We start from the raw sequence: 25,149 nt of genomic DNA on the forward strand, positions 1-25,149 counted from the left end.
TATTTATCAACTCTTGCATTATCAACTCTATATTCTTCTTTTTTTTAATCTCTTTAGAAATGTGCTCTTTTTGTTTTCTTATTTAAGTCACAATTTTTAAAGATAAAATATATATTATGTTGGAGATAAAATAGGTTTGATAAAATTATATGAATACTTATGTTTAAAAAACATTATATATAATTAAAAAGAAAAAATTACATACATGGAATAAAGATATAATAAATATTATGTTGGAGATAAAATAGCTTTAATAAAATTATATGAATACTTATGTTTAAAAACATTATATATAATTAAAAAGGAAATTACATACATGGAAGATTATAGGATTATACTGAATATGTTGTAGTAGTAAAAAATTGATGAACGATTTGAATTGTCAAGAGTATAAGTAAAAATATTTTTCACATTATTATTATAATCAAACAAATACAAATTGATTTTTAAAAATAAAATAAAATGAGTTTGTCGGTCACACATGAAACAACACTTTTTGTGACTATTGAAAAGAAAAATCGAATTCTTCTAGAAACTATTTTGACAATTAATTATACAATTATAAATTTAGAACTTTGCCCATAATAATGTTTAAAATTACAAAATTGTCATTGGTCGTCCTCATCATGACTCTTCTATATTAAAAAAAAACTAGATAATGAAAGGCCCGTTTACGGGCCCAATATTATAATTTATCATAGAAATTTGATTAAATTTTAAAAGAAAAATTATTATGATATTTTCAAATAAACATGATAGGAATAACAATAAAACATAATATTTATTAAAAATAATGACTGATGAAAATTACAATGAATCATCTCATTCTTTATAAAGTAATAAAAGGATGAAAAAAAATTATGACTTTGGTCTTAATATTTATTAAAATTAGGAGAACAATTTTGTATAATAAAGAAAGAATTTTTCCAAAATAATTAATAAACATGATGGATTAATGTTTTATATCAAAGAAAAAGGATTTAAAAATATCAGCAACAGTTTATATAATATATGCTGCAGTAATTTAACATGAGGTAGTTAATATAATAATTTATATAACTTGCTATGATAAAATAATAGTAATAAATAAATGTATATTTTTCAATAAATTATATTATATAATGACATATATGTTATGTAAATTTTTGAGATACATAAAAAGAGAAATCAAGTTAATTAGATACTTCAAAAATTATTGATCTCTACAATCCAAAAAAGAAAAAACAATGCCATGAATGAAAAGTCCGAAGAGAACCAAAGGAAATGACATAACATGCTTATGAAATTGTTGAAAATTTTGTTCTTGAAGAGCTATCTCACTGGTTGCATTCCTTTTGAATTAAGCATTTTGCGAAAAATAATTGTGATTGATATTGAATGTAACATGTTAACTGATTCATTAGGGTGTTTGAAAAGTTTGGATTAGTTGAATTTTGTTGAAAGTTGAGTCATTATAGAGATAATTGATCGAAATCTAGTTCTTAATGTTGAAAATGAAACTGCATTATTGATTTTTTTAATAAGAGATCTATACCAGAGTGTATAATATTTAGGACGCAAATAAAAAATAAAGGACGAAATATTTATTGATATAAGACATGAGAGGAGAGAGAATTAAAGAGCGAATGAAATGAAGAATGAGTTAATGTCTATTTATTTGTGTCATAATCGTAGTTCTAGAAAAATCTTATAATTTGTAGTTCTAGAAAAGACATGTAACTTGTAGAGGAAATTTACCACTTGAAAAAAATATTTTTATGAAGTTTAAAAATACAATTTATAATTTTTAAAATGAAATATATATGAAATGATCATATTACCGTAGATTGTCCTCAACTTTTAAAATCAAACACATATTTAGATTAATATGTTTGTAATCAACTAAAAGTACAAATTTGATTCTATTTTTTAATGAAGAACTACACTTTTATAATTTAGTAAACAGTTTTAGTTTACTTTAAATACAAATGCATCATCCTATTCATTTTATTTGTAAAGTTACTTTTTAACATCTTTTAAAATATATATATTTAAAAATATTGAAATTAATTTGATTTATTCTTTAATTTCAATCTAATATATATTATTAATTTTGTCATACTTGTTTCTTTTCAAGTACATTAATTAGAGTCAAAATAAAAGTGAAAATAATTAACTATATTTTTTAGTAATGAATTTTTATGTTAAAGTGGGCCTTTTCAGTAAGCATAATGAATATAAAAATTAGGAATTAATTAGAATAATAATTAAATAGAGTAATGAATGGATATCACAATAACTCATAAAAATGTGAAGTAATAACAAAATGTGTTGATAGAAATAACATTAGTCAAAGATGTTTCTAGAACTATTTAGTTTCTTGTTATTATTCTTGGTAGATTTTTGTAAGTATGAAATTACATTTTTACCCTTGATCACCATTCACTTTCATATATATACAAAGACATGTTTCTAGAATTATTTATTTCTCTTGCTATCTTTATTAAGAGATTTTTATTAGTATAAATTTACCTTTTTATCCTTAGTCTTCCTACCACTTCACTCTTCTATATAATAAAATAATAATAGAAAAATAAATTCAACAAGTACGATTAGTCCCTATAAATTAATTACACAAAGAATATTCATAACCGTTAAAAATAAATATACTTAAAACTATTGACGTTAATTAACTATTACTAAAAATTATTTTGATGTAGTGAATATATATGTACAAACTTTGGGCAGAAGTAGATATTGCTCCCTCCATTTCATATTAATTATATTATTGACATATTTCACATTCTTTAAGAAAAGAAGATTAAGACATAAATTAGGCATAACTTTTCATTATTACCCTTATTAATTATTATCAAATTTAGGATTAAAATAATTAAACATTAATTAATAATTAATTACATACTAATTAATGAAGGATAAAATTAAAGAACATTTTAAATGTAGTCTTAAAAATTAAACAATTTGTTAGGGAAAAAAATAAACAAGAAAGTGAACAGAAAAATAGAGCAAAAACGGAAGTAAAAGTTGCTGAAATAATTTTTTTATTAATAATGGAAGCAACAAGTCTGCCTATAAATAGACTTGCTTTAAAGGAAAAACTACATATCTACTCATACTTAACTACCACATATGCATATTTTAACTTTACTTATAAAATATTACATATAATATCACTTTTTTAAAAATATATCATATTTATTAAAAAAAAATTAAATCCGATACACAATCTCTTTAAATATGATAATGAATAATTATCTTAAAATTACATTTCCTCAATTAGTAGGACACTAACTATTCTAATTAATTTCGCTTTATTCTTATTCTTCATTAAACGTTTCCTTTCCCTATCACAAAAAATTTGTATCTCATTTCCACTCCCACACGTATCCCTTCTTCCTTAACCATTTTTATTCCTTTGGCATGTGCTAAATCCATATCAAACTCTACATAATCAGCAATAGTTAAAGTGGCAAAGTAAGATTTCTTTAGTTTTTCCTATCGTATATTTGTTTTCAATTATATCATGTATTTGATTCGACGATTTAGATTTTCTGTTATACCTCAATATTCAGTTTCAACATGCTTGGTCATTGCATTTAGCTCAGTTTTCAGTTATATTTCAACATTTACATTCAGTTCAGATTATGTTCTTGTTCAGTTATATTTGTTCAACTATATTTCATATCATGCATGCTCAATACATTTCACGTACTGATGCATACTCTACGCTACATCATTTCATGATGTAGGTCTAGGTACTCAGCATTCAGATCACGCATAGATCGGTTCTCAATCCGTATTCAACAGTTTCAGTGGTGAGTCCTCATGCTTCAAGGACAATAGACATGTGTTTTTTCAGATTTAGTCTTTCATTTCAGTTTAGTTTTGCTAGGGTTAGCTTGGGCATGTTCCAACAACTCTAGTCAGTTAGAGGCTTTTTCACACATAGTATTAGATTCAGTTTTAGCTTTTGAGTGATTTTTCAGTACCACTAAACTCATAATACTTAATATATATTCATATCAGTTTTGGGTATCCCCCACTTTAAGTTATCTATTGTTTCCAACTTCTGCATAGTATCTTTTATTCAACTGTTTAGTATGCTTATGATATGCCAATTTCAAGGTTAGCTTGAGGTTACTCGGGATCTTAGGTCCCATTTTTACGTCAAGGGGGTAGCCTTGGGGCGTGACAAGCGACCCTCATCCCACTGTTGTCTTTTTCCTAAGCGGCCTCTTGGTCGCTTAAGCGACCAAGAGTCCGCTTAAGGCGCCGCACCACACACCATATTTTCAGAAAAGAAGCTAGTGCCCAAGACTTTGAACAAGTCCTCGGATTCATTTGGAGTCCAAATGACTCAAACCAAAAGTCCAAACCATTTGGAAATGAAATTCCGTACACAACAGAAACGATGAAACAACCATTCGAGGTCATTTCGTCAAAATGTTGACCAAAGTCAACACTTTACAAAGAAACACAAACAATATGCCAAAAGTTAGAAACTCAACCACATAGCTTCGAGAATTGAATCAAAAGGTCGTTCTAAATCAAACTTGGCTCAGAGCTAACCACACTAACATAATTTGATTTCGAGCACGTTTAAGAAGAAAGTTGATCAAATTCAAAATTCAGGCAATCCTCTAAATCTAAAACGCTTAATCACACCAACTCCAAATAAAAATCTCAAAATTCAAACCGGTCACTCCACTAGACTAAAATAGTCCTTCCGGAGCTGATGGAGTTGACTGAATTCCAATCTGACACCAGAATCTCTAGATGTTGACTAGAGCCAACTCTTTCAAGCTTAAAGCCTCCAAACACAAAACTCACAGTGAACTCTACCGAACACCTCAAGAAGCATGTCACCTAACCCAGCATCACACAAAAGCCATAAGGAAGCTAAGGGAAGAGGAAAAATGGTAAGAACATGCAAAATTGAAGAAATAACCACGAGGTCATTACAACTTGTTGGTTGACTTTTTATTTTTAGTTAACAGAATATATATATATATATATATATATATATATATTCTTTTTAAATTAAATGTTGATTCTTCGATGCACCAAAGTTCTAAGACCTTGCACCAAACAATGAACCGACTTTTGAAAAAATAAAACCAAACCCAAAAAATTGATAAACCAAGTTCGGTCAATTCGCTTAGATTTTTTTATTTTCAATATTTATGCCAACTCTTAGGCCAAATGCTTTTATTTTTTTGGTTGGGGGGGGGGGAGGATTTTTACGAAGGCATCATTGATCACTTTTCACATTTTCTAGTTAATTGTGATCTCTATTAGTTGTTATATAAAAGATAAGTAATTAAAAATTGTTTAGCTTTGTTTAATTAGTTAAAATTTCTAACTAGCTTAATTGCACTAGATGTTATTCCCTATGAAAATCAAACCTAATTAGGTTAACTATATTGTTATGTCTCTGTTTGAGAAGTAAATTTGGACTTCACATAGAATAGAATGCTAAGTAGGTATTTATTGATCACTTCAATGTTACAATACATCTAGAGTATTTCCTGCAAAAGCGATGGCAAAATGGGCAAGTCTTTTTCCTTGCGATACATGGCGTGGATCCTGCAAAGCGCAGAACCAGCTACTTTCCAAGCAAAACCACATTTCTCTATGCTGTACGCGATCCTTGCATTATCATATGTTACATGATATATTGCAAGGGCCTCATCGAAAATGTCTTCAGTCTTTCTTACTGTTTGTTCAAACTCCACAGCACCATATAGCAACTGCATTGCAACAAATCAACTTAATATTTGTCAATGACAATCTCTGAAAGTTGATACGAAGGAAAAACTAACCATCTTGTACTTCTTTATAACTTCATTGCAAGAGGTGATTCTAAGTTCACAATCTAAGTTCATGGCCCGTGTCATATCCTTTTTGTACTCTTCATATCTTCCTCTCCACAATGTCATGCATCTTTGAGGGATTTCAACTTCAAAGCAAGGCAGTTTAGAGATCTCTACACAAAACAAAGAAGCAACACAATCATCACTCAACTGCTATAATTTTCAATCGAATCATCAAATCTTTATATATGCCATAGGAAAACATAAGCTCAAACACTATGCACCAATGGGGCTTCGTTGGAAACACAAGCCTAGATCTTATGCATGCAAGAGGGGTGCTTTAACCTGTTATACACAAATCTTCATCTGGATATGAGTCGACATGATCATAAATCTGACCCAGAATAGAAGTTGAATGATAGCTGCAGGAGTTCCCTTTTTCCATATAGTGGGGGAACTTGTTTGCCTTCAGATAATGAGGGATGCTAACCTGTCTTGCCAGAATAACATGCATGTGTTAGAAACTCTGCCTTCAGGCTGAAAGGAAGGTTGGTGGTTGGTAAAACTTTTTTGGTTCAACATAAGCACTTTGAGGTATCATAATAGAAAAGTTAGAGAAATAGATAAATAAATATATCCACCAAACCGAGGGCAGAATTTAAGTTAAATTAACCTTCTTCCCGCTTTTAGGTGCATCTAATGCATCATAGTAGATGTCAATCAGGTGAAGCATCTTGCCTTTCAAGCTATGCATATCATCCACATTATCATCTCGCAGCATCAGAAGACGATCCATAAATGCCAGCCAGCTATCAGCTGCCAGAGACATATTGGCACTAAACAGCAGAAAGGGACTACATTAGAAACAATAAAAAAGAAAGGCTATAAACAACTTTGAACAATTAATAAATAAACGTGTTAGCTATGGTTAGAAGTATCACAAAAAGAAGATTGTTCAAAATACTCGGATTCGATCATGAATTTTGAATTAAACGGATGAGAAATTGACGATAAGCATTATAGATCAGCAGGCCATCTAGGAGGTAGTATTACTGGTCTTGTACTTCTCTCAATTCCCATCATCGACCACCTAGATAGTTTCTCCTACAAAGAAAATATAACTAGAAAACATGCCAGCTCGCTGGATATCAGAAAACATTTCTTTGCCTGTTAAATCCCTCTGAAACAGATGACAAGTCAAAAGCTCTCTGGATACAATGATGATGTACAGATTACTGAACTTCTTAAATTAAACATCAGGATAAAATAGTAAGCATACCCTTTAGACTTTGCTTCCAGAAATTGCCTAAAAAGCTCATATTCCAATTCATCAGCTGAAAATTCACTTGGTTTTTTGCTAACTGCCTTAGGAGTTGAATGCATGCGAATCCATGGTCTACTTGTTGTATAAGAATCTACCACCTGAAATAGTAAAACCAAATGTTGTACAACTGTATTCCTCCAAGACAGGTAGTCAGAAATTCTAGTAAAACAATCAAATACCCAGCATGAAACAGATGTAAGTGATGAGAAATGGAACTTGAGCCTAACTCAACCCCAAAAGTTAGCTCATGAGGGGAGGATTGCCCAAGATTGTATAAAGAGGCCCATTTTTAAATCTCCAACCAATATAATCTTACAACCTCCAGCATACCCAGAACTGGACATCTAGAGCATGGGCATATAACATGGGGACCCAACATTGGATAAACCAAGAAATTGAGATAAACATTGTTTCTCATACCACAATAAGAAAATAGACCTTGGGCCTAACTCAACACCAAAACTAGCTCATGTGATGAAGATTGCCTAAGACCATACAAAGAGACCAAACTGCACCTCCCACACCAATGTTGTACTCAACACACACCACACATCCACTCCAAAGATTAGACATCTAGAGTGTAGACAATACAGTATGGGAGCCCAACATCGATACGAACTGGGATGGGCCAGATTTTGATTTCATTATAAGAAATGGACATTGGACATAAGCTGCCTCATAATCGCCCAAGACCATATAAGAAAATCCATTTTAAATTCCAATAATGTGTGATCTAACAATAAGTATGGTCTCTTCCTTCCAGAAAGTAACTTTGAGAAAAAACATCTGAAAACCAACCTTACGGTTTATGGAAACCCAATACATATCACCATCAAAGTCACCATTTGCAATCTCAGTAGCAGCTCACCTCGGGCCTTTAGTTGAAAAAAATATACCATATTTGGCATCACCAACAACATCTGCAAGCTCTTCCACATATCGCGCTTTCATCACATGTACATCTCCAAAGTGAAGACCAGGATTTCTATAGACCAAAACACGCCCAGATACTTGGCCATTATCTCTGCATATGTGATGCACATTTGGAAAAAGGATCAGAAGCTGAGACATTCTCCATAAAATGAGAATATTGAAATAAGCATACTAGATCAAAATCTAAACTAATTATTATGTTTAAAAGCTTAAATTCTCTTTGGAAGAAAACATTAGCTTAATATAATTTCAAATAATTGTAAATGTCATTTTCAGCATCTCTCCTCTGTTATCAATTATCATTGTTAAAACTTACAAAACAAAGAATTTAAAGTTGCTACACAATGATTTCCTTGGGTCACTATTATTGTCAAGTAACAGTTAAGCCACACATCTAGAATGCAAAAAGGCAATGCATCCTGTTGAAAATATAGATCCTCAGAATAGGAGGGGGTCAGATAGCAGGGTCAAACTATAAACATCCGTCAGTTGCCATTGAAAGGTACATTTCCTTATCTCTCGAACACAGAATATAAAAAACATATAAAAGCTCCAAACGCTTGTACAGAAAATGATTTTCAGTCTACTTACAGAATAACACAGACTTCATTGCTTTCCAGTACACCAGTGGGGTCAGCTGTTCCCATAAGATAAAAACTGTCATTTATTGGAAGCTTTCCTCCTCTAAGCTTAGTTCTTTCAATCTTTGCAAGCCTAGACAAGCGAGCATGGAGATGAGGCTCATTGAGAGGTATCCCAGACGATATCATCCTTGCTGTTAGACATTCATCATCCATTTCTCTATAGTTGATAGCAACTATTTGAAGAGTTGAAGAAATGACTCAGCAAACAAGTTCTGACAGGTTTCACAAATTAAATGAGAGATAGTAATAGAAATAATTGGACACTTGTTCCTCCCTACCTTTCTATGACTGAGGAGTAAACATATTACGATAAAAGAACACTAAAGAATATAAGGTTGCAGTATGGGTGATTCCATGGTTATGTTACAAGACTTATCAGTATAAGAATATAAATGCAATAGGAGTATCTGATTATGCTGTTACCTTTTAGAGCTGCACGTTTCCTCAAACGTACTTGTTTCGTCTCTTCCAGTGCACTTCCCAAAAGCTCCATAAAGTATTCTTTATGGACTCCTCCGTAGCTCAGCAGAGAGATTAAATTCTTGGACAGATATGCCTTATTTGGTCTATGACTTCAAGAGAAAAAGCCTAAGAATTAGGGAGTGAAATGCACGTAGAATGTCAAAGTTTAGCATTGACTAAAATGCCGACTAAGTTTGGCACACATCTCTCTCCCTGAAGCATCAAATATGAATTGCAAGAGATTGTCATTTTCCAACTTTGTTCCCATGAAAGGAATTTACTGATAATCCTTGTAGCCTTTTGAAGGTAACATTGCCCATAACTTTTCATAAGACTGTGAACCTCTGATACCACATCCACATCATCACAACCTAAATTTCCTAAATTGCACAACCATAGGTAAGTCTGTAATTACTTAACCTTTTATCAACAAGGTATGGTGAGGGTTCAAGATTAAGCTCTTGACCCCTTGATTCTCGAGAAAATCGGTGATCTCGAAGTTTTTTTGAAGCCTGGTTGGAATATGATTGGGCATGTCTTTGTAGATCTGGAATCAACACTTTCATCTAGGAAGAGAAACAACAATTATGGTTCGCGAAAACCCCCAGACTCACCTTTCTTTCCCAAAAAAGTAGACCTTTACCGGACGTTGAACATGCTTAAGGGCTTCTGTTTTCTAGTGATATAATAGAAATTGGAATGTCCGCCATGCAGGATAGCGGTGTCAAATGGGTAAGTTAAGGTGATTTGAGCGTGTCTAGATGGGTTGAACCAATAAATGGGCAAGTCATTAACTCGGACAAAGGTCACTTGGTATGGATCAAATAATGGTCTAAACAATGGGTCATATCCCAACCCAACTAGCCCAACTCTAACCAAGTTTTTATTTCTTCGTTTTTTTCTTATAATTTGTGCAATTACTTCATAGAACTTCCATTTATTATAGCTATACAAAACATATAAAAAAAAACTTTTTAAAAAGTTTATGACGAGATTTCTCGTGGTTCAGTTCTCTTGGGAGATCTATACGCGGTTTGAGGTCCGGGTCACGCACCCTCCGGCTCTGGACTCACTATGACCTGTTCTTAGTAGTTTTAGCTATTATGTATATCTATCGGATTTATGGGGGTTTGTTCAGATTTTCTCAAACTTGTGCATGAGTGTACCTTCTGAATTTATAAGAACCTAGTCAGAATTAGTTAGTTGTAATTATTTCATTATTGTCCTTAGTGCACTTGCGTGCATTTCTATTAACTTTCTGTCTCTTGACCTTTGTTTGTGCTTTATTCTCGCTTTTCATATTGCTTTACTTCTCTTGTTCAGTCGGCCTATGATGCCTGCTAAGTACCCGTTGTTTAAATACTCAAGCTACACTCTGCATTTGTTTCGTGATGCAAGTACAAGCACCAGTTACCAGCATTGATATTCGAGCCTGCTGCAACTTCAGTTCAGAGACGAGAGTGAGCACATGGCGTCCTGTACTTACCTGTCTCTGTCTATATTTTGTTGGCTAGTCTTTTGCTTTATAAGACAAGCATTGTATTTTTGGGTCCACTTTGGGACTTGTACTCTTTTTGTACTAGGAGCTCTGTACTTGTGACTTCCAGGTTCCAGAGGGATCTTATTGTATATATATTTTGGTTTGCTTCCACTTGTTCTCTATTTTTGTTCTTTAATTGTCGCTTCCGCTCTCTTTCTATCCTTATGCTCATTAATTGTTGTTCCAGGTTATGGGTTGGCTTACCTACGGTGGCTTATATTAGGTGTCATCATGACTTGAGAAATCAAGTCGTGACAAAGTTGTTGAGAAATTATGTGAGACAGATCGTGGCTTTCTTCTCCCTTGAAGAATGAGTTTTCCATGTTAAATTTCATTGTTCATTACTTTAGGTTTTAATTCTTTACTGTTCTTAATATTGTCAAGGGACCCTTGACTTGAGGTGGTTTCATACAAGCAATTCATTGCATTTCTATAACATTTAATAGAGTTTTTCTTTTTTTTTGGAGAATTAGTGCTGTTGTATTCTTTTTTTTTTTTTGAGACAGTAACAACTTGTATTCTATTCCAAAACAAAAACCAGAACCTACCACAATAAGTTACAAATTCTTAATTACAATTGTGGAGAGTACCAGGAAGATCTTTAATCCTAAAAATTTACAAGGAACCTAAAACATCTTTAGTTGATTCTAGATCTACCATGTACTCCTGTTTACACCAAAAAAGAAACAAAACTAAGCAGTTCATCTTAATTTCTGGATGGAATTGCTCTTGTTTTGGAAGCATCTGATATTTCTTTCTTTCCACACAGACCACCAGATGCAAGCTGGAATAATTTTCCATATTTCTTTATGCCCAGAAATCTTGGATAACTGCTCCATAACTTCAGGCTCTGCGTAACTTTCCTAGGCATAACCCATTTCATGTCCTTCTGATTGATAAAGACATTCCACAAAATGTTGGTTATTCTACAGTACAGGAAGAGATGGTTGCTGTTGTATTCTCCAGCATTAAGAAATGCTCGCCACCTCCAAAAAGTTACAAGGTAGCAAGGTTAAACTTTCAAGCTTTACAGAGCATCTAAGAAATCTACCATCTCATCTACATCCTCTATACCATCTCCTGTAGTGAGATGGAACACGAGGAGCATACAGAAACTTGGGAAACGAAAGTTTTACACCAAGTTCTCCAAGTGCGAGTTTTGGCTTGACATGGCATCATTTTTTGGGTCGTGTGGTAACTAGAGATAGGTTGGGGTATATCCAAAGAAGATTGAGGCAGTTCAAACTGGCTTGAGACATACTACTCGTCTACTCCAACAGATATCTCTGATTTCTTAGGCCTGGCAGTTACTACGAACGGTTTGTGAGAGATTTTTTAGTTTTGGCAACACCATTGACTAGACTGACTCAAAGGGAGTTCAGTTTCAATAGTCAGATGATTGTGAGGCAAGCTTTCAAAAGCTTATGGTTATCTTGACCACGACTCCAATTTTGACACTTCCTACCGGACCAATTAGTTACAAGGTATACTGTGATGCTTCATGCATTGGCCTTGGATGTGTCTTGATAGGAAGGTGTTCTTATGTTTCACGACTGTAAAAAATCATGAGGGAACTATCTGACTCTTGATTAGTTGGTTGGGGTTGCTGCTTTGATTATATGGTGGCACTACCTATATGATGAATCATGTACATTTTACACTGACCATAAGAGTTCGCTGTGCAGGTTCAACCAAATGGACTAGAATTGCAGGCAGCACAAGTGGATTGAGTTATAAAAACTTTATTACATCACTATCTTGTATCATCAAGGTAAAGCTAATGTGGTAGTTAATGCCTTAAATTGCAAATCTATGGGGAGTTTGGCTGATTGTGAGTGGATAGAAAGCCTACAGCTATGGAGGTTTATAATTTGCTAACCCAAGGGTTAGGATTGATGATTCAGTACCAGGCAGCGTACTTGTCTGCATTGTGACATGGTGTTCCTCAGTCACACCGATTAGGGAGAGACAGACAGGACGAGGATCCTCATTTAGCTGAGCTTCAGGAGCGTGGTTTAGAAGGATGGTTCACTGATTTTACCACTGATGATGATGGGGTTCTTCATTGTGGTGGTCGACTTTGTGTTCCTGATTGTAATTGTTTAAGGTGCCCAATTCAAGGTACTCAATACATTTGGTCTCTACAAAGATGTTTCAGGACCCTCCGGAGTTGTATTGGTAGAAACGTATGAAGAAAGTGGTAGCAACATGTACCTTGTTGCTTGAACTATTAGAAGATCAAGCACAAGCATCCGACACTTACTGCTTTGGTACATGCATTGCTCTTTCAACAGTAAAAGTGTGAACGGATCACTACGTACTTTGCTGTTTGCTAGCCACGAACTTTGCACAAGAATGATTCGGTTTGGGTGGTTAAGGATAAAATACTGAAGTGTTTAGAAGAAGAAACATGTCTTGTATTTTTGTATGTATTTGCATCCCATGAGAAGGGGTATCACGCTAGGAAAAGGAAAAATAATATGTCCTAAAATGATGCTAATTAATTAACACAATTAACACTTTCCCTCAAGTTGGAACATAGTCACATACATCTCGCACATGTCCAACTTGCAAATCAAAGTATCAAAAGTCTTTCTGCTAAGCCCATTTGTATGCACATCTGCTAGCTATTCTTCTAACAGTACATGAAGCAAACTCAAGGTGTCACTTGTAACTTTCTCTTTGATGAAGTGACGATCACTTTCAATATGTTTTTTTTTTGGGACAATGTTGAAATGGATTCTGAGCTTATATTGGTTGCAGCTTTATTTTTGCAGTATAAGGAATTCCCCTTTTTGGAGCAAACTCACTTTTCCCCTAACTTTTGTAGCCTAAGAAGCTCACAAACACCTTGGGTCATAGATCTATATTCTATGTCCACACTTGATCTTGTAACTAGACTTAACTTTTTTACTTCTCCAAGTAACTAGGTTCCTTTCTATGAAGGTACAGTAATCGTATATAGATCATCTATTATCTAAACATACAGCCAATCGCAACTATAAAAAGCTTCTATCTGGAGGTGACCATGTTTACAGAAAAGCAAACCTTTCCCTGGAACAGACCTCCGATAATACAGAATGCAAGCAACAGGATGCATATGAGGATCTTGAGGATCGTGAATGAACCAACTTAGTGAGCTAATGAATAGGCAATGTCTGGTTTAGTGTGAGAAAGATAAATGAATCTTCCAAACAACCTCTATTATCTCTCCTTATCAACTAACCCTTTCAATCCATGTTTGAAACTTGTGATTGTTTTCAATAGCTTATTTTGCTGGCTCATAACAGTTTTTTTTAAGAGATTTAGGATCTATTTTCTTTCAAAAATAAAGATTCCTCTTTTTGATCTAGCAACCCCAATCTGCATGAAATACTGCAACCTCCCTAGATCTTTGATCTCAAATTCTTGTGCTAACAACTTCATTCACATCATCTCCTCTTTGTCATCTATTGTCATTAATATGTCATCAACATAAACAATGAAAAGAGTGAGTTTACCCTTTTGATGTCTCGTGAAAGGGTGTGATTGCTTTATTGGAAACCGAAAGAAATCATCGCTCTGGAGAATCTATCAAATCAAGCTCTAGGGGATTACTTCAGTCCATACAAGGTTTTCTTCAATCTGTGCTTCAAAAGGTACTCTTTCCCAAATCCAGGGAAAATTGAAAAGAATTATTCTTTTTCGGTAAGTAAAGAGAAGAAAGAATGAATTAGGAGTTCATGTTTTTATATTCTGAGAGAGAGCGAGAATCTGAGAGAAGAGGGAGGGGCGGGAATCAGGTGAAAGATTACAGGGTTTCACCCCCTTGAGCTATCTTTTGTTGAATTATTTTAATACCTAAAACAAACAAACAGACATACAACACACACAAAGAGAAGGCACGAGAAAAGTATATTGGGAAAATTACTGAATGGGGAAGCATAATATTTTCTAAGATAATTTTAGGATTAACTTTAAATAGTATATTAAACTGCGTTTGAATCAAAAATTTTAGCTTCACACAGAAGAATATGCCAATCGATTCTTGTGCAAAATGTAACAATAGTCAGCAACGTATCCAAAAGATAATGACTTTTTTCAGTTTCCAAATACAAACTATATCCTTCGATACTCAGAACAAGTATTTTACTCAATATTCAACTGTGAATCAGTGCCCAGGAGATAAAGAGGATACCTGATTGCAACTATCTCCAATGAGTCAAAAGTTGGTATACTTGAAATTGTTGGATCTATCTCAACCTTCACCATTGAGGGTCTAATATGAATTTTTCGTGATCCAATCTATAAGAATGATGAAAAAGTGAGGCAATTATTGAAAGCTCCATAAGCAACACAGGAACCAACCACATAAAGGGGGCATAAAGTTTTCACATAACAACAGTCTGATTTTTTATCAATACGAAAAACTATCAAAAAGATATCTAGAACTTTTACTAGCTGGCACGTTAAAGTTCAAACACAGAACATGATATATATTGTAATAACTGGTCAAAGATGGAATTGCAATAGAAATGTACAAGTCAAATTTATTCTCCAATTAAAGAAGGTAAACTAAGAGAGCTTCTTTGAAGGATTAAGGATAAGCTTCTCCGGATGAAGAACTAATAGGGCTAGTGGTAGCTTCCCTAGAAGTACTATTTTAACTAGTGCTGTCAAAAGACTATCAAAAACTTATGCAAGTACTTTTAAAAGTACTCTTTTTGAAAAGACTACCTGAAAACTTCTAACACAATGCCGACATATTTTAAACTATACAGCAAATGTGTTATCCAAAAAAGAAAATAACAACAATAACCAGCAAATTGCTCCACAAAGAATCAACTACATGCATATACTACAGTAACTTTATAGAAAATGATGTTCCTTTGAGTATTTGATTTCTTATATGCACATACGATGTCTAGTAACAAAAGTTGAACTGCAAAGAAGCATGCTAGCGTTATTATTGCTTCTACTTGAGTTATGTTCCTTCTATAATTGTTCCAATCTTCTCTAGCTATAATTTTGTTTTTATATCACTACCTCTTTGGTATATCCATGTCAATGTATGAAGATAAATTGAGCAATTAGAAGATTCTCAATTTTGAGAAACAAAATATTTTTTTGAGTAATTCTTTATTCATAGATAAACAATTGCATATGTTAATTGATTCTTCCATTATGTCAAATATTTCTTTAAGTGCTTTGAATTATTAGAAAAGCATGCGAGAAGATATAGTCTCTCAATTTGGACATGTTCTTTATGTGGTGTTTTTATACACTTAGATAAGGGGTACACACGCAACATGCATGACGACAGATTAGATAAATGCATAAAGTGCTCCGACAAATACATGGTCAAAGTATTTGAATGAAAATAGGGGCATCGAATAAGATACCATGAAAAACTTAATAGAAGTCAAAACATATCACATAGTCCAACCAGGGATAGGACAGACATAAGAAGATGCACAAATGTGTGGCTAATTATAATACATATTCATTTTTCAATAGTTTATCACTTCTTGTTTCAATAATAGCTTTTTAATCTTTAATAATAAATTTCGAGTTTTTGATCATTAAGCAATAATAAAGAAAGGCATGCTACATTTTTTATCAAATACTACTCTTAACAGATCATGGCAAGTTTAAATTAAGGCAACCTCTTAATATAACTTTCTTGGACATTTTCTCATGAACAATTCCTTCCTTCTTCAAGATTGTTTTCTAGATGTTGGAATTAGTTTAAACTTGATGCACAGAGGAAATTAGAGTAAAACAGAGAAGAGTTTGTGGTACATCAATCAGGGTATTCTTCAGTATTGGTCAAACAAATGAAATGCTCAGAGGCATACATGGGAACATTCATATATCAAACATCCTTTGTTTTTTTGATGCATGATCTACGACTTATGCGATATGACAAAGCTAACCAAAAAGATTATGATAGAGGATTAAACATATAACATATCTTAACTGAAAGGTGCAGAAATACCTTTCTATTGACAAGAAAAGTCCCCTTCACAGCACAACCGTTGAAGAACAAACGGCACTGCATCAACAAAGGCTTGGAGGAAGAACAATGAAATAATTAATGGAAGCTTCTTTCGGAAAATGAAATATAACAAAGTATTCATAGATTAGTTACCGGTTCCCTATTGCGAGATACACTCGCTCTTCTTTCTACATTCACGTCATCAAGGTCCACGATATCAACAAAATTCTGAGAAAAATTATATGATTGATGGAGTTATACCAGCCCAAGAATAAACAAATATCAGCAGAGGCAAATGATGATGCACAATCCCAAAGTGTTTTGATAAGTTGATATTTTGCCATCTGATCCATATGCGTATCTTCATGTTTTGTACTCTTAAAGTGATCATTCTAACCAAAACTTATGTAATATTGCTGTCTTCCAGACGTTGCAGTGTTGAAGAAGCAAAATAATGTAAAAGGAACGGAAAAAGAACAAAACTGTGCAAGATAGGAAGCTTTTGGACTCAAGTGATAGAAAGTAAGAAATTTGAAAAAGAGCAAAGAAAAGTGTGTTGGCACTTCATTGTGTTGGCCACACTTTCCGGTAGAGAAATCATGGAGGCCAAATCCGAGAAAAATGTGGACACACTAGAAAGTGCCGGACAAACTTTTGGGCAAACTTTTATATTATTATTTAGTTTTGATGATTTGAAAAACAATGGGATCTGATAAGGGGACCTGATCCCATATGAGAATGGTGTTCCTGTACAAGATAAGGACAGCTAGGAAAAGTACTCTGCACACTCTGCCATCCGTAGGACTGCAGGAGGTGGTGCGTCTGGTGCAGTGTGGCAGGGTCGTTGACCAATAGCATTGCTTCTAAGATTTTGTGTCCATCACATATAAGGTTCACTTCAATGGACACAACATTAGTTTTTGCATCCTGAAAGGTTCAAGAACATTGCAAAAGCCATTCTCTTAAGAAATATCCTCCTCAAGAACAAAAAGAGACCTGATAGAGTTGTCATCGTTCTTAGTTGTCTTAGGTTTATACTTCAGTGCTTATACTTGTAGATCTATTCCTGTGTTATAAAGGAATTAGATCAGTTAGTGTTTTCATCTTTGATTCTTCGTTTTAGCTAGAGTTAGCTATGGTGAGTAACTGACGTCTAAATTGAGTTAATTGATTTAGTGGGCAATAGAGTAGTAGCTTTATAAGGTGTTGTAACAGAATTGTTACAGTGAGGGGGAAGGGATTTAGAGTTAAATTCCTAGATTGCAAGAGCTTGTTATCGACTTTACATAGAAAAATGGAATTCGAAACCGCTAAATTGTTGCTCCTTGATGATTATAGAGTTGTTGAAATCATGTGAGTAAAGATCGTGGTTTTCAGCGCCCTTGAGCAAGGGGGTTTCCACGTAAACTGCTAGTGTTATTTACTTGAACGTTTTTATTTAAGTTACTGTTCTTCACCGCCCTTGAAGATTAAGAGGAACAAGCTAATCAACCTCAACCCTTGACGACTAAGTCAGGGTGGAAACACAAGTCTTCTAATCCTCTTGATAATCTCATTTTTCCCTTGAATTCTGAGATGCATACTAGGTCCAAAACTAGAAATCTAGTTGCATTCTCAGCATTCATATCATATATTGAGCCCAAAAGTATCAAGAAAGCCTTGAAAGATCTTGATCGGGTGAATTCCATACAAAAGAAACTTCACCAATTTGAACAGAGTAAAGAGTGACACCTGGTTCCTAGGCCCCCTAATAGAACTCTAATAGGGACCAGATGGTTGTTCAGAAACAAGATGGACGAACATGGTATTATTACAAGAAACAAATCAAAGTTGATGGTGCAAGGATATAACCAAAAAGAAAGCATTGACTATGATGCAACATTTGCCCAGTGGCAAGGATGGAAGCTATCAAAATTGAGATTACTTTGCAACTTTCATGGAATTCAAATTGTTGCAAAAGGATGTAACAAGTGCATTCTTGAATGGTTAATTGAAGGAAGAGGTTTATGTAAAGTAACCCCCTGGGTTTGATGATGTTGATTATCCAAGTGATGTGCTAAAATTGGATAAGGCTCTCTATGGACTGAAACAGGATCCTAGAGCTTGGTATGAAAAGTTATCTAAGTTCCTTATGGAAAATGGCTTCGAAAGAGGAAAAATCAACAATACTATCTTCTTGAAAACAAGAGGTAAAGATTTTCTCATTATCCAAGTGTATGTCGATGATATTATCTTTGGAGCAACTTCTGAAGTCATGTGTAAGGAATTTGCTTCACTAATGAGAAGTGAGATTGAGATGAGTATGATGGGAGAATCGAGTTTCTTCCTAGGGTTGCAGATCAGGCAAACATCGAATGGTACTTCCATTTGTCAAGAAAAGTACATCAAGGAGCAGCTGAAAAAGTTTCACATGACGAATGCAAAGCCTATTGATACTCACATGAAAAAAAAACCAATTGGATGCAAATGAAACTGGTCCTACTGTGAATGAAACTATAGATAGAGGCATTATTGCAGACGTGTTCAGTGTGGGTATGTGTGCTAGGTTTCGAGCTTGCCCCAAAGAGTCTCATTTGAAAGTTGTCAAGCGAATCCTAAGGTATCTGAAGAAAACGGGGAACCTGGTCCTGTTTTATTCTTTAGGAGACTCATTTGAATTGGTGGGATATGCAGATGCAGAATATCAAGTTGATGAATGACTCACTTTCTGGGTTTTCACTCATCTTCTAGGGGAACCAAGAAGCAAAACTCAGTGGCTTTTTCGATTGCTGCATCTTGTTGTGCTCAGCTTCTATGGATAAAACAACAGCCTGAAGACTTTGGAGTGATCACTCACACTATCCCACTCTTGTGTGATAATACAAGTGCTCTCAACATGGCTATGAATCCAGTTAAGCATAAAAGGACCAAGCACATTTATGTGAGAACCACTTTTCTGAGAGATAATGCAGAAAGGGGAAACATTTGTATGCAGTTCTGTAAGACTGAAGACCAAATTGCTGACATCTTCACTAAACTTATGAGGATCAGTTTGAGATTAACAGATTGAGATTGGAAATGTTGATGATTGACTGAGATGATTTCATTCGAAGACAAAACAAGCAATACAAATCACGCGGATACCTGCCTCCTTATCATAGCCGATGGGGATTGGATAATTCGAATGAAATCGACTCAGTCAATCTTCCGCATTCCCAACCTCAATCTATTAATCTCAAACTGGTCCTTGCTCAATGTTTTGGCGAAGATGTCAGCAATTTGATCTTTAGACTTACTGCATACATATGTTACCCTTCTTCTACATTATCTCATAGAAAGTAGTGTCTCACATCAATGTGCTTGGTCCTTTTATGATGAATTGGGTTCTTAGCCATATTGAGAGCAGTTGTGTTAGCATACAAGAGTATGACAGAGTGAGTGATCACTCCAAAGTCTTCATGTTGTTTTATCCATAGAAGCTGAGCACAACAAGATGCAGCTGCTATATATTCTCCTTCAGCTGTAGAATGAGCCACTGAGTTCTGCTTCTTAGTTTCCCAGGAGATGAGTGAAGACCCCAGAAAGTGAGTTATTCCTGAGGTGCTCTTTCTATCAACTTGATATCCTACATAATATCAGCATATCCCACTAGTGCAAACGAGTCTCCTAAAGGATAAAACAGGACCAGGTCCCCTATTTTTTCAGATACCTTAGGATTCGGTTGCCAACTTTCAAATGAGACTCTTTGGGGCAAGCTTGAAACCTAGAACACATACCCACACTGAACACGACATTAGGTCTGCTTATTGTCAAGTACAACAATGAACCAATGATGCCTTTATACATAGTTTAATTCACCATAGGATTAGGTTCATCAACATCCAGTTTAGAGTTTGTTCCCATAAGAGTATCGATAGGCTTTGCATCCGTCATGTGAAATTTTTTTAGCAGCTCCTTGATGTACTTTTCTTGACAAATGGAAGTATCAATCAGTGTTTTCCTGATCTACAACCCCAGTAAGAAACTCAATCCTCCTATCATACTCATCTCAAACTCACTTCTCATTAGCGAAACAAATTCCTCACACATGACTTCAGAAATTGCTCCAAAGATAATATCATCAACATACACTTGGATAATGAGCAATTTTTTTCCTCGTGTTTTCAAAAAGAGAGTATTGTCGAATTTTCCTCTTTTGAAGCCATTTTCCAAAAGGAACTTAGACAACCTTTCATACCAAGTTCTAAGAGTCTGTTTCTATCCATAGTCTTATTCAATTTAAGTACATGATTTGAATAATACATCTTCAAATCCAGGGGGTTGATTTACATAAACCTCTTCCTTCAAGTAACCATTCAAGAATGTGTTTTTTACTTCCATTTGAAACAATTTGAATTCCATGAAAAGCTGCAAAAGTAATCAGAAATCTGATAGCTTCCATCCTTGCCACCGAGGCAAATGTTTTATCATAGTCAATGGCTTCATCTTGGTTATAATGAAGCTCTATTGGGCAAACCTCGAACCACAAACCTGTTGACGGGCGGTAGTTCAAATGACGGTCCGCCAGTCCCGTAGTACATTGCACTGCATCAGTTTTAAGTTAGCATCGTTTTGGTTTTTTTTTCCTATGCATTAGGCACTTAAACTACGTGTTTGGTGCTTGAACTACATCAATTTACTCAGTCTAAGCCTAATAATCTAGTCAGACATACCCAAAACCCTCATTCTCCAAAAAATCATCCAAGTTAGAAAAAAAAAAAAGAAAGAGGCGACCAAGTCTTCTAAGAACACATAGAAGCATTCTTCAAAGTTCAGCCCCGAAATCCAAAGGATGTCTCCACAGATATTTTGTCACCACGTTTGTGGGATTTTACTAGTGGATTCTTTTCAACCCCTAAGTCCCTAGAATTCAATTAGTTCCTTGATTCCACATAACTTGTTTAGACCTAGGGTTTGTAAAATCTTGGGAATTGTGGTGAATTCAGCTGCTATAGTATCCATAGTCTAAACAATATGTTTTCTTGGAACGTTGCTTAATTCCTGATAGAAAACTCAGAACCCTAGGTTGTTTAAATTCTCTTAGTTCATGAATTATATTTGCTAGGTTAGTATAAACAGAAAATCATGCTCCGGATTTTGAATATCACATTCTCAATATATAAATGTTGCATTCTCAGTTAGCATATCAGTATTTTGAGTTATTCAGTACTTGATGCATTTCAGCTTCATATGTATTTAGTTAGGAGTTCACTTAGCATCGAGTTGGACTAGAGCTCAGCGTACCCTCATAGTCCTAAAACTACGTGCCCGCGTAGGATTATAAAGTCTACTTTGTTGGGCATCAATATTATTGATCAGGCCACAATCAAGCATTCATACCCCTTGCAAGGTATATTGTGTCCTCTCGATGGGGTGTATACATCAAACTCCACGTTTAGCTCCCGTAATTTATGTCGGTCAATAGTAGCTCACACAGTTGGACTATTAGTGCATTGACTAGGTTTTCCAGCATATACTTCAGTACTCAGTTCAGCATGTTATCTTCATGATTAGTACTTGCCATTGCATTCAGTTTAGTTTTTCAGTTATATTTCAATATTTATATCTTTGTTCAGATTGTATCATCGCTCAATTATGCATTATTTAGCTTATATATCTTTTATTCAGCTTGGTATCTATATCCTGCATGCTCAATACATTCCAAGTATTGACACATACTTGGTGCTACATCGTTTCATGATGTAGATACAGGCACTCAATGTCCAAATCACACTTAGATCTATTCTTGATTCGACTTCAGAAGCATCAGTGGCGAGTTCTCATACTTCGGGGACAATAAACATGCTTTTTATTTTAGTCTTTATATTCAGGTTTTGTTAGAGTTAGCTGGCGGCATGCTCAACTCAGTGTAGATTTCGCACGATTCGTTAAGTGTTGGGTCAGTCAACATTAAAATCTTAGTTTATTTAACTTATATTTAGACCATTTGGGTATTCCCTATTTTCAGATATCCATTGTTTTAGCTTTCGCATAGTATATGTTTTACTCAGTTATTTTCAGTATACTTCATACATGCCAGATTCAGCATTAGTTCGGGGTCACTCGTGATCCTAGATCACGTGTTACGTCTAAGGGGTAGCTCAGGGGCGTGAAATATAACTTTCAGTTTCCCATTTTCTTTAGAAGATGCTCAGGGAAGCTCTTTACACGACATTGAAACTGTAAATCTGTACACTTGCCAATTTCAGGGTTTCACTTCTATGAATAAAGAAATTATGCATACCTCATAATTTTCATCTTTTATATATTCTGCTTTTGAAAAATCTTTGGGACAATGCATAGCTAAATCTTCTGATATGAAACCAGTCCCATCAGTATGTATACGAGGTTCGCCGTCTTCATCTTGAATAATACAACCATTTTCATCCTACGATTAATCAAATAAAAGGATAAGCAAATTTTCTAGACATATTTATCAGAAAATCACAACAGGAAGTCCAAATATATGAAACAGAGCCGCTACCCGACAAAGTATATCTTCAATTCTTTCAATGGTGACAGAATCAAGATCCGTTTGAAGCTTAATCGTCTTTGATAGAATTAAGGAAAGCCTGCATGTATGCATAATATTACTATCTGCCAAGAAAGCTCAATAAATACTCAACATGACTATCAAGGAGACCAACCTGGCTGCATATTTTGCCATATTAGAAACCATATGCACATGCATGAATTTACACCTTGCTTGACTGATTGTTTTGGTAGAAAATACATAGGATTCTCCATCATTGCAGGTTCCAATGGACTCAAACCTAACAAAGTAGCACTTCAAAGAAGCAGTTTTTGTCTTCATCATAGCTGGACTTTTCTTCCTCTCTTTATCATCTTTATACACTGCACAAGAACCATAATGTCAGAAAAGAACTAAAATGCAGCCAAAGGTTGGGACTTGGGATTATCAGGTGTAACAGCAATTATGACAAACAACGACATTGGCAATACCAACACGAATAATAATGGAAGTGTGGCATGTGTTGGGCTTTGTGGAGGCTTGTGAGCCGGCCCGACCCATTACTGAAACCCTAGGTTAACCATTTGGCTTTCCTATAAATATGATCCTTGTATTTGTAATTCCAGAGTAGCACAAGTGAAATAAAAATCCTCCTGTTACAGTCGTGGAGTAGGGAAACCGAACCACGTTAAATTCTTGTGTGTCCCGTTTGTGTTCCGTTTCTCTTTTCTCTAGATTATTTGTGTGTGTTGTGTGTTTAATTCCCAACTTGGTATCAGAGCGAGGTTTCAACAACATTGTAACACAAACTGTGAGAAATTGTCACCTAGGGTTCTTGTGTGAAGAACTGTGTGCAGGGAGGAGTAGCCGCCGTTACCGTGTGGGTAACCTCAAGCAGCAGCCGGCTAGGAGAACCGCGCAGGGTGCGAACAGCCGTCGTCCGTGTGCTGTCCGTCGCGCCGTTTCGTTGGCCGCCGCGTCGAGGAGCCTCAGATCCAGCCGCGAGCGTCCAGATCGTGAGCATCGTCCAAATCGCCGCCCGCTGTCTGTAGACGCCGTTAAGGGAATTGCCGAAGTCCTTTGAGATGGCAGAAGATGGGAAGTTCCGAATTGAGAAGTTCGATGGTACAGATTTCAGTTGGTGGAAGATGCAGATTGAAGATTTGCTGGTTCAGAAAGATTTGGACGTAGTGTTGGGTGACAAGCAAGGAAAATTGTCTGATGCAGAGTGGGCAGTTTTGGATCGGAAAGCTATGTCAGTTATCCGACTCTCGTTGACCAAGAATGTTGCGTTCAACATTCTTAAGGAGAAGACAGCGAAAGGCATCTTGGAAGCCTTGTCTAACATGTACGAGAAGCCATCTGCAGCAAACAAAATTTTTCTGATTAGAGAGTTGGTGAACACAAAGATGAAGGAAGGCAGTTCAGTTACCGAGCACATCAACTCATTGAATTCGATCTTAGCCAGACTTTTGTCAGTTGGCATTAAGTTCGATGATGAAGTTCAAGCTTTACTACTGTTATCATCATTGCCTGACAGTTGGTCCGGAACGGTTACAGCAGTTGCCAGTTCAGTGGGACCTAATGGATTCACCTTTGAGAAGATTCGTGATCTCGTTCTTGGCGAGGATGTCAGAAGAAGGAGTTCTGGAGAATCATCAGGTGATATGCTAAACGTCGTCAGAGGCAGAGGAAATAACAGAGGTAGTGGGAGCAGGAACCGAAGAAGGAGTCAGTCAAAGGCTCGGGATGGCTCAGGTGTAACATGTTGGAACTGCAAGGAGGTGGGGCATTTCAGGAATCAATGCCAGAAAGACAAACAAGTCAACATTGCAGAAGACAGCGTCAACGAGGATTTGTTTATCTGTTGCGCGGAGAGCAATGTGGATTCCTGGGTCATGGATTCTGGTGCTTCTTTTCACGCTACCCACAGCAGTGAAGCATTGCAGAATCTGGTTATTGGAGA

General features: G+C 35.2%; 1 protein-coding gene across 1 annotated transcript in view; it reads right to left on the reverse strand.

Annotated features, from left to right (window-relative positions):
- Window positions 1-5,463: 5,463 nt before the first annotated feature.
- Window positions 5,464-25,149, reverse strand: part of LOC107021779 (probable RNA-dependent RNA polymerase 3) — a 29,583-nt gene continuing 9,897 nt past the window's right edge. The window contains 14 exon segments of the mRNA XM_015222485.1: window positions 5,464-5,750; window positions 5,823-5,986; window positions 6,159-6,303; window positions 6,487-6,649; window positions 7,093-7,235; window positions 7,936-8,161; window positions 8,662-8,887; window positions 9,138-9,286; window positions 14,894-15,000; window positions 16,694-16,765; window positions 16,847-16,921; window positions 22,956-23,099; window positions 23,196-23,283; window positions 23,359-23,566. Coding sequence (XP_015077971.1) covers window positions 5,517-5,750; window positions 5,823-5,986; window positions 6,159-6,303; window positions 6,487-6,649; window positions 7,093-7,235; window positions 7,936-8,161; window positions 8,662-8,887; window positions 9,138-9,286; window positions 14,894-15,000; window positions 16,694-16,765; window positions 16,847-16,921; window positions 22,956-23,099; window positions 23,196-23,283; window positions 23,359-23,566 — 2,144 coding nt within the window. The 3' untranslated portion in view covers window positions 5,464-5,516.

Source organism: Solanum pennellii, chromosome 6, assembly GCF_001406875.1.
Source record: "Solanum pennellii chromosome 6, SPENNV200".
Taxonomy (NCBI): Eukaryota; Viridiplantae; Streptophyta; class Magnoliopsida; order Solanales; family Solanaceae; genus Solanum; species Solanum pennellii.